The sequence below is a fragment of the Oncorhynchus kisutch genome, linkage group LG23 (assembly GCF_002021735.2).
Source record: "Oncorhynchus kisutch isolate 150728-3 linkage group LG23, Okis_V2, whole genome shotgun sequence".
NCBI classification, from domain to species: domain Eukaryota; kingdom Metazoa; phylum Chordata; class Actinopteri; order Salmoniformes; family Salmonidae; genus Oncorhynchus; species Oncorhynchus kisutch.
The window spans coordinates 14,894,692-14,904,938 of NC_034196.2; the positions used below are offsets into that span (position 1 = coordinate 14,894,692).

At 44.2% G+C, this 10,247-nt stretch overlaps 1 protein-coding gene across 2 annotated transcripts; it reads left to right on the forward strand.

The window, feature by feature from the left end:
- LOC109868721 (C-C motif chemokine 19) lies at positions 1 to 1,678 on the forward strand. Of its 2 annotated transcripts, none has more exons than XM_020458446.2 (4): positions 1 to 181; positions 432 to 552; positions 681 to 805; positions 953 to 1,678. In XM_020458446.2, exons 1-4 carry the CDS (start codon positions 121 to 123, stop codon positions 967 to 969), a joined length of 324 nt encoding a protein of 107 aa, XP_020314035.1. In that variant the 5' UTR covers positions 1 to 120; the 3' UTR covers positions 970 to 1,678. The 2 variants fall into 2 exon arrangements, with proteins under 2 accessions (XP_020314035.1, XP_031658275.1); XM_031802415.1 differs by having other exon boundaries at positions 46 to 181; positions 903 to 1,678.
- Positions 1,679 to 10,247: the final 8,569 nt, after the last annotated feature.

Below are 10,247 nucleotides of genomic sequence, written 5' to 3' on the forward strand. Positions count from 1 at the left end.
GTGAAAGTGAAAGGAGTTCTACGGTGAGGATATATATATAAAGCTGTGCCTGAACCACAGTAGTCCATTGATCTGCAGATCCTTGTCTAACGCATTAAGACAGAGCACAACTGAGACAGGATGTCATTACGGGTGGCTGCACTTCTTCTGTTGGCATCTGTCCTCTGGAGCCATGTAGCAGGTGAGATCCTCTTATTTTCTACTGCAGAGTTGCTGTTATTACTACTTTTGCTGCAAGTTGCCGTCATAGTAACTACTCTAACAACGTCTTAGTAACATGATGCTGTGCCTTGATCACTAGTTGTTATCATCATCTGTGGAACTGTAAACACGCTCTTCATTTAATTTGAGTAGAACGGTATACGCACACAGAAGGGATACACAGAGGGTATAATCTAACCTGCTGTGTGTTTGTGTGTGTGTCCCTTCAGCAAGCACAGATCAGGCTTTGGACTGCTGCTTGACAACGACCGATACCAAGCTTCCCCACAGAGTGGTGAAGTCATACAGTATCCAGACAGTCAGTGGAGGATGTCGGATAGCTGCCACTGTGTAAGCAACATTATACCTTCTACAGACTGAATTGAACCCATTCACCCTAACCACAAGTGAATGTTTTCTGCCTGTGTGTGACTGCATTGATGCAATGTGTCTGATCTGCCATTTACTTCTGACAACAGGTTTGTCACGAAGAAGAACCTTAGACTGTGTGCTCCTCCTGCCACCAAGAAGAACTGGGTGGCCAAACTCATCAAGCAACTGAAGAGGAAATCGCATAAGGGAAAGGACAGAAAAGGGAAGAATGGTGAGCTTCTATGTAAAACTATGATGCAATTGAATAAACAATTCTATTAAGGGTACAAATAGTCAGTCATGGGGCTCATCTATATTCTTCCTTTAAGAGTGAGGTTTCCCAACCAGCCTCTGTATTGACCTGTTGATTTCCCATCAGGCAAGAGAAGACACTGAAAGGCTGTGGGTGATCCTTAAACCTCGGAGCTCCAGTATACGTCCTTTGAGAAGAGTCAACATTTCAAATATTTTGTGAATGGGGCTGAGAGTTAGTTCTCATTTTAAGGTGGACGCCACTGTGATACCGTTGAATTATTTTTGACCAACACTCTTGTCACTTGTTGTGTATTGCAGAACGTCATTGTCAAAATGTTGCTCACAGTTACTATAAGCTTGATTTTATATTGTATAACTCATTTAATGTAAATAAATAAGTGTTTATTTTTTAAAGAAACATTGCATTTTTCATCTTGGTATCAATGATTTCATAATTTCATTCAGTCAAATCCTTGGTCTTATATTATCGGGAGTAGGTTAAATTTCCAAGTTATCAAATCAAATCAAATGTTATTTGTCACATACACATGGTTAGCAGATGTTATTGCGAGTGTAGAGAAATGCTTGTTCTTCCAGTTCTGACAGTGCAGCAATATCTAACATGTAATCTAACAATTCCACAACACACAAAAGTTAAGGAATGGAATAAGTAATATATACATGTAAATATATGGATGAGCAATGACAGAGTGGCATAGGCAAGATGCAATAGATGGTATAAAATACAGTATGTACATATGAGATGAGTAATGCAGATATGTAAACATTATTGAAGTGGCATTATGAAAGTGACTAGAGATACATTTATTAAAATGGCCAATGATTTCAAGTCTGCAGCAGCCTCTCTGTGTTTGTGATGGCTGCATAAGTCTGATGGCCTTGAGATAGAAGCTGTTTTTCAGTCTCTCGGTCCCAGCTTTGACGCACCTGTACTGACCTCGCCTTCTGGATGATAGCGGCGTGAACAGGCAGTGGTTGTTGTCCTTGATTATACAGGACACCTACAGCAACCAATGTCACAGGAAGCTGTGACATTGGTTGCTGTAGGTGTCCTGGAGGGCAGGTAGTTTTCCCCCGGTGATGAGTTGTGCAGACTGCACCACCCTCTGGAAAGCCTTGCGGTTGTGGGCGGTGCAGTTGCCATACCAGGCGGTGATGCAGCCCGACAGAATGCTCTCAATTGTGCATCTGTAAAAGTTTGTGAGTGTTTTAGGTGACAAAACAAGTTTCTTCAGCCTCCTGAGGTTGAAGAGGCGCTGTTGCGCCTTCTTCACCACACTGTCTGTGTGGACCATTTCAGTTTGTCCGTGATGTGTACGCCAACGAACTTAAAACTTTACACCTTCTCCACTGTTGTCCCGTCAATGTGGATAGAGAGGGGTGCTCCCTCTGTTTTTTCCTGAAGTCCATGATCATCTCCTTTGTTTTGTTGACGTTGAGTGAGAGGTTGTTTTGCTGACACCACACTCCGAGTGCCCTCATCTCCTCCCTGTAGGCTGTCTCATCGTTGTTGGTAATCAAGCCTACTGCTGTTGTGTTGTCTGCAAACTTGATGATTGAGTTGGCCACACAGTCATGGGTGAACAGGGAGTACAGTAGGGGGCTGAGCACGCACCCTTGTGGGGCTCCAGTGTTGATGATCAGCGAAATGGAGATGTTGTTTCCTACCTTCACCACCTGGGGGCGGCCCGTCAGGAAGTCCAGGACTCAATTGCACAGGGAGGGGTTGAGACCCAGGGCCTCTAGCTTAATGATGAGCTTGGAGGGTACTACGGTGTTGAATTTTTGTATTAATATTTTTTTATTTTTTATTTAAAAATATTTAACCAGGTAGGCCAGTTGAGAACAAGTTCTAACTGCGACCTGGCCAAGATAAAGCAAAGCAGTGCAACACAGACAACAACACAGAGTTACACATGGAATGAACAAACATACAGTCAATAACACAATAGAAAAAAAAGTCTATATACAGTGTGTGCAAATGAGGTAAGATAAGGGAGGTAATGCAATACATAAGCCATAGTGGTGAAATAATAACATTTAGCAATTAAACACTGGAGTGATAGATGTGCAGAAGATGAATGTGCAAGTAGAGATACTGGGGTGCAAAGGAGCAACAAAAAAAAACAGCATGGGGATGAGGTAGTTGGATGGGCTATTTACAGATGGGCTATGTACAGGTGCAGTGATCTGTGAGATGCTCTGACAGCTGGTGCTTAAAGTTAGTGAGGGACATATGAGTCTCCAGCTTCAGTGATTTTTGCAATTTGTTCCAGTCATTGGCAGCAGAGAACTGGAAGGAAAGGCGGAAAAAGAAGGAATTGGCTTTGGGGGTGACTAGTGAGATATACCTGCTGGAGCGCATGCTACGGGTGGGTGGTGCTATGGTGACCAGTGAGCTGAGATAAGGCTGTGCTTTACCTAGCAAAGACTTACAGATGACCTGGAGCCAGTGGGTTTGGCGACGAATATGAAGCGAGGGCCAGCCAACAAGAGCATACTGGTCGCAGTGATGAGAGTATATGGGGCTTTGGTGACAAAACGGATGGCACTGTGATAGACTGCATCCAATTTGCTGAGTAGAGTGTTGGAGGCTATTTTGTAAATTACATCGCCAAAGTCGAGGATCGGCAGGATAGTCAGTTTTATGAAGGTATGTTTGGCAGCATGAGTGAAGGATGCTTTGTTGCGAAATAGGAAGCCGATTCTAGATTAAATTTTGCTTAATGTGAGTCTGGAATGCTGAGCTATAGTCAATGAACAGCATTCTTACATAGGTGTTCCTCTTGTCCAGATAGGATAGGGCAGTGTGCAGTGTTATGGCGATTGCGTCGTCTGTGGACCTATTGGGGCGGTAAGCAAATTGAAGTGGGTCTAGGGTGACAGGTAAGGTGGAGGTGATGTGATCCTTGACTAGCATCTCAAAGCACTTCATGATGATACAAGTGGGTGCTACGGGGCGATCGTCATTTAGTTCAGTTACCTTGGCCTTCTTGGGTACAGGAACAATGGTGGCCATCTTGAAGCATGTGGGGACAGTAGACTGGGATAGGGAGAGATTTTATATGTTCGTAAACACACCAGACAGCTGGTCTTCACATGCTCTGAGGACGCGGCTAGGGATGCCGTCTGGGCCGGCAGCTTTGCGAGGGTTAACACGGAGTCGGAGAGCCCACAGTCCTTGGTAGTGGGCCGCGTTGGTGGCACTGTATTATCCTCAAAGCGGGCAAAGAAGGTGTTTAGTTTGTCTAGAAGCAAGACGTCGGTGTCCGTGACGTGGCTGGTTTTCTTTATGTAGTCCGTGATTGTCTGTAGACCCTGCCACATCTCGTGCCTGCTACGTTGAATTGCGACTCGACTTTGTCTCTATACTGACATTTCGCTTGTTTGATTGCCTTGCGGAGGGAATAACTACAATGATTGTATTCGGCCATAATCCCAGTCACTTTACCATGGTTAAATGCGGTGTTTCGCGCTTTCAGTTTTGCGTGAATGCCACCATCTATCATAGTTTCTGGTTAGGGTAGGTTTAAATAGTCACAGTGGGTACAACATCTCCTATGCACTTCCTTATAAACTCACTCACCGAATCAGCATATATGTCGATATTATCCTTCTAGCTGGCATCAGAGAGGTATGCTAGGCCTAGAGCAGGTTCTAACAACATCAAGGGATAGGTACAGAGAAACAAGTCTCTGAGTTACAGTACATGCTTAAGGTGTTAATACTTTGATGAGGTTATTTAGGAACAAGCTGGTGCAAGAAATGTCTTCTTTGCCATGAACAACTCTCTTGACACTGTACAAATAAAGAATGAACACACTTTAAGACAGATTTACACTTTTACCTGAATGGGTTATTCCTTATTCTCATAACCTTTATTTCATAATTCTGTTCTATGCAAGTTCTATGTTTAATTTCCTCAAAAAAATTATCTGGGGACCTCCTGGGTGGAGCAGTGGTCTAGGGCCACCAGAGACTCTGGGTTCGTGCCCAGGCTCGGCCGCGATCAGGAGGTCCGTGGGGCGACGCACAATTGTAGGGATATCCTTGTCTCATTGCGTACTAGGGACTCCTGTGGCGGGCCGGGCGCAGTGCACGCTAACCATGTTGTCAGGTGCACGGTGTGTCCTCCGACATTGGATGCGCACTGTGTGAAGAAGCAGTGCGGCTTGGTTGGGTTGTGTTTCGGAGTACGCATGATTTTCGACCTTCGTCTCTCTCGAGCCCGTACGGGAGTTGTAGACAAGATAGTAACTACTAACAATTGGATACCACGAATTTGGTAGGGGGTAAAAAAATAAAAAAAATAAATAAAAAAAAAATATATATATATATATATATATATAAATATAAAAAGAATCTGGCCCAAGTTGTGGCCTAGCATATCTCTCTCCGATGATTACAGTATGCCAACTGAAAGAATTGAGCATTGGGACATCAGCTTCATGTCTCCCTGTAACTCACAATCTAATGGCTCATGAGAATGTGACATCTCTATATTCATGGAAGCCCATGTAGGTGAAGTTTCCTCAGGTTACTCCTCTAAATCCCAGCTTCACACCCAGACCTGTCAGACTAATGTGGGAACATACTAACTCCCTAAGATTGACAGTTGAAGTTGAAACAACCAGTCTGTTCTGTCAGGGATGTGACAGAGCCTGGGCTGTATTCATATTCCTATCAAGTTTCAATCCTCTATCCATATATAATGTGTTTCTAGTATTTCTAACCCATGCTGTATGAAAAATACCTCAAATGGGATGTGCCACTGAAAGTCATTTATACAGATATTAGATGAGGGCAGTTCATTACAGCGGCTGATTGTCTCCATTTTCTGATACAGGGCCAATTTGGCTGATTTGAGCAGAATCAACAGTCATGAAGAGGTGATGGTCAACGTGCGTCATCTTCTGGTGATTTATGAAGATGAGGTGAGGTAGAGCATGCTTTGTAAATTAGATTCATTTTCCCTTTTGCTCTGCAGAAAATGTGTACCTGCTGTGTGGATGGCTACAGGGTAATGGAATAGAATTACAAAGTCATTTTGCTGCATAAAAACTATATTTAGTGCTAGTGTAACGGATGTGAAACGGCTAGCTAGTTAGCGGTGTTCGCGCTAAATTGCGTTTCAATCGGTGACGTCACTTGCTCTGAGGCCTTGAAGTAGTGGTTCCCCTTGCTCTTTAAGGGCTGCGGATTTTGTGGAGTGATGGGTAACGATGCTTCGAGGATGACTGCTGTTGATGTGGGCAGAGGGTCCCTGGTTCGTGCCCGGGTATGGGCGAGGGGACGGTCTAAAGTTATACTGTTGCATTGATGCTGTTGACCCGGATCACTGGTTGCTACGGAAAAAGGAGGAGGTCAAAAGGGGGGTGAGTGTAACGGATGTGAAACGGCTAGCTTAGTTAGCGGTGTGCGCTAAATACCGTTTCAATCGGTGATGTCACTTGCTCTGAGACCTTGAAGTAGTAGTTCCCCTTGCTCTGCAAGGGCCGTGGCTTTTGTGGAGCGATGGGTAACGATGCTTCGTGGGTGACTGTTGTTGATGTGTGCAGAGGGTCCCTGGTTCGCGCCCGGGTATGGGCGAGGGGACGGTCTAAAGTTATACTGTTACACTGGGGATATTTTGAGTATGACCTTAGAGCAATTCACATAAATCATTTTCGGGCTGGATTTGATTGATATCAAAAGCTGTCTAATGCCAATGTTATATTACAGAAACAGTAGCACACATACATAGGATCACACACACCAGAAAGATCCTGATTTCTTTTGGATATGATATTTTCCCAGCCAGCGGGTAATCATCTGATTTCTCTCTCCACTGGGGCTACTGCTAAGATTAGGAACTTGGACAGCACACACACACACACACACACACACACACACACACACACACACACACACACACACACACACACACACACACACACACACACACACACACACACACACACACACACACACACAGACACACACCCCCCCAGAATCCATCATTGCCTGCAGCCCTGAACGCACCGATTACAGTCCTACACTCTATGATATGAGACTAAATTCAGCTTTCTCAACACGGTCAATTGCTTTCTCAGCAAGGGTGAGGATGTTACTGTAGTTCTCTTCACCAACATTGAGCATATCTGGGGAATGTTTTTCATTCATTATAAAATATAAACAACGTTTTCACATCAAAGCACATTTTGGTTTAGCCTTCATCAATTTTGCAGCAGTGGAACAGGAAAGGGCTTGTGTACGAAAAAAAAGTTCCCATCTGTCTCTTGCTGCTCTATTTTCTTTCCCTTCCATTTATTCCCTTTCATAGTCACTTTGAGTCAGTCTCATGCACTGCACCCTGTTTCTGGTCCTCCCAGTGTTCAATCCCACTGGTAACTGTTACACTCTGCAATCACACACCCATTCAGCAGCCTCTTACTCTGCCTCTGCCTCTCTCCCCAATCTCTCTCTCTGTCTGTCTCTGTCTCTCTATTTCTCTCTCTGCCTCTTTCTGTCTACCTCTCGCTCTCTGGGTTCCCCTCAGCAGTACACTCATGTGGGCACTTCACAGAGCTGCTCCCGCCCTTCTCAACCCCTTGCCACTTTGAGGATGAGAGAGAGCGAGAGTGGGGCTGTGATATCTCTTTTCTTTCTTTCAGTTCCCCGGAGCAGAGCTCTGACAGTGCACTGAAAGAGGATGGGAGGGTGTGTGTGTGTGTATCTCTGTGTTTGGGATGGGGCAGTGGTACTGATTTGGCTGAAGGAACACAGGCTAATGGATGGAGCCAGTGGGCTACTCCTTACACTCCTCTAACCTCCAACCTCTGTTCACTAATGCACCATCTACCCAAAGCGTGCAGGATAATCACTGGGTCTGCCTGGGAGAAACTATGGTAGGCTTTTTATCAGTGTGTTGCAATACTCGAGATATAATGTATCAAGGATTATCTATTATACTGACAAGATACTGGACTGTCTGGTCTAACAATGGGGGTACATTTCCTCAAAGGCTGAAGGCAGACTGGAGGAGGGGGGAACAGGCGGGAATATTCTAGCCAATGAGGGAAGATACACGTGCACAACTGGCACAACAATGATATAAAATATTTTTTCTCAAAGTTGCCAGGAAGCCACGTGCATCCGCTTATATCAGTACATTCATAACAACCAAAACATTACAAAACGTCTATTTCACTTAGCAAATTACCAAATCAATCTTATGTTGACCAATTCGACACTCTCATTGACCTCCATACAAAACATCTCCACTTGGTCTCCTTCACTCTTTATTCTCACACGGACAGATTTTGGGGGGCAGAGTCAGCCCTCTCGCTTCGCCTCTTCCTCTCTAGCTGTATTGGAAGAATATCATAAGAGAGTTCTGAACTCTGACCTAATGGCTGTTTAAAGTAGGAAACAGTGCTAGGTGCCACGGTTGTTGTGGGCAACTATAGACCTTCTCAACCTTTCAGGACTTGCCTGTCATGACTAGAGGTTTAAGCTAACCTGGAGTCGATGTTTTCACTGGTCCATCACATCCTGGTCCGGCTGTGGACTTCCCAAGGTGTTCTCAAAACCCTTCAGTATAGTTCTGTATGGGATGTGTTAGAGCAGTGGTTCCCAAACTTGTTATAGTCCCGTACCCCTTCAAACATTCAACCTCTAGCTGCGTACCCCCTCTAGCAACAGGGTCAGCGCACTCTCATTATTATCTGACCCTGCTGGTCATCTATGAACATTTGAACATCTTGGCCATGTTCTGTTATAATCTCCACCTGGCACAGCCAGAAGAGGACTGGCCAACCCTCAGAGCCTGGTTCCTCTCTAGGTTACTTCCTAGGTTCTGGCCTTTCTAGGGAGTTTTTCCTAGCCACCATGCTTCTACATCTGCATTGCTTGCTGTTTGGGGTTTTACACATACAGACTGTTATGGGAATTCCCGCTAGAGAGAAACGGTTAATGTGATTGGATGTTAATTATTTGACTCGGCTACCTGTATTTGACATTGTGTTGTTATTTCGCTGAACACTAGATGGTTTAATTTTATTTATGGCAGTGAAATGAGGCTACTCAGGCCAGAAAAAAACCTTGCCCAAATGTACAGCCACGTTGGAAAATATAAAATAGACTGTTTGAAAATGTGTTAGAGGACATGGAAGCAAGCCTTCAAACCAATTCTGTATCTTATTCCATCTTACATGTTTATCTGCAGTTGTTAACATCATTGGACAACGGGAGGGGAGTGGATAACTTCTGCATTGATAAAGTGAAACAGGATGAGGATGCTGAGTAAATAATCTCCATAACTAACCATCATTATTGATGAGAGCAAAGGGCAGGCATTTTCTACGTTTGTCTGTGCAAGGCAGGAGGAAAGCAAAGGAAGAACCAAACTAAATCACCAAAATATGCCTCTTTTCCAGATGTGGATCTTTGTGGAGGGTTCCTTTGCTTACCTTCCAAATGCACCTCTCTTCACCAACTGGCATTCTAACCATTATCTGCTTTTGAGCAGATGAGATTAAAGTCTCTATTGTAAATATACAGAAGTTCTATCCCTTCTATAAGCTTAAAGTGCATCACACCACAGTCAAGGGTTGCACGGCTGTGGATTGCAGAAAGCTTCCATGTCTTATTGTTGCATACTAAATGTCCAAGTCCGTGAGTGGATACTCAGGGAGTCCCTTATTCTCCAGTAAACCCCTTAAGTGCTCCTAAGAAGCCATGTAAGAGGAATGTGCATGGCTGATCATAGCCCTGGAGGTCTTCAGGGGACCATAATGATAATGAAGCCTGTTCAGGATCACCACTCTTGGCGGATTGGATCATGAAATCCTGCCTGATTCCCAGAGGCTGTCTATCACTGCTCTGTTATGTTACTGCAGCTACTGGCAACACAGAGGAAGGATGTTTTCAGGACTACAGGGTGAAAGCCTCTTCACCGGCTACCACTCACTTCCTGGAGTGAGCAGAATCGATAGTGTTGGAAAATGTATAATGGAGAGAGAAAAAGAGGGACAGTGTTTTTGCTGAGTGTGTTTTGTGTTTTTGCAGTGTGTTTTTGTCCACCTATCTTATTTTGAAGCGTGTGCACAGTCTGCTGTCTGAGTTATTGTTTAGTCCAGTGAGATAGCATATTGTAATTTTACAGCGTTACCTGACCTTACTTGGGGGGCCCAGGAATAAAACGCTGAGGCAGAAACTACCAACTTTGCTGGAAATAATTGAGCCTTTAAAAGCCGTTGAGCAGCTGATGAGCTTTATATCATCAGATTAGCAAGAGTCTGAGGAAAGAGCTAAATGTTTTTCAGGAAAAACTGAAGATAGTTTGCACATGATCTTTTGGTGTAAAACCAGTCAAACCAAAGCAAATCAAAGACTTGTCAAAGAATCTTATTAAAATC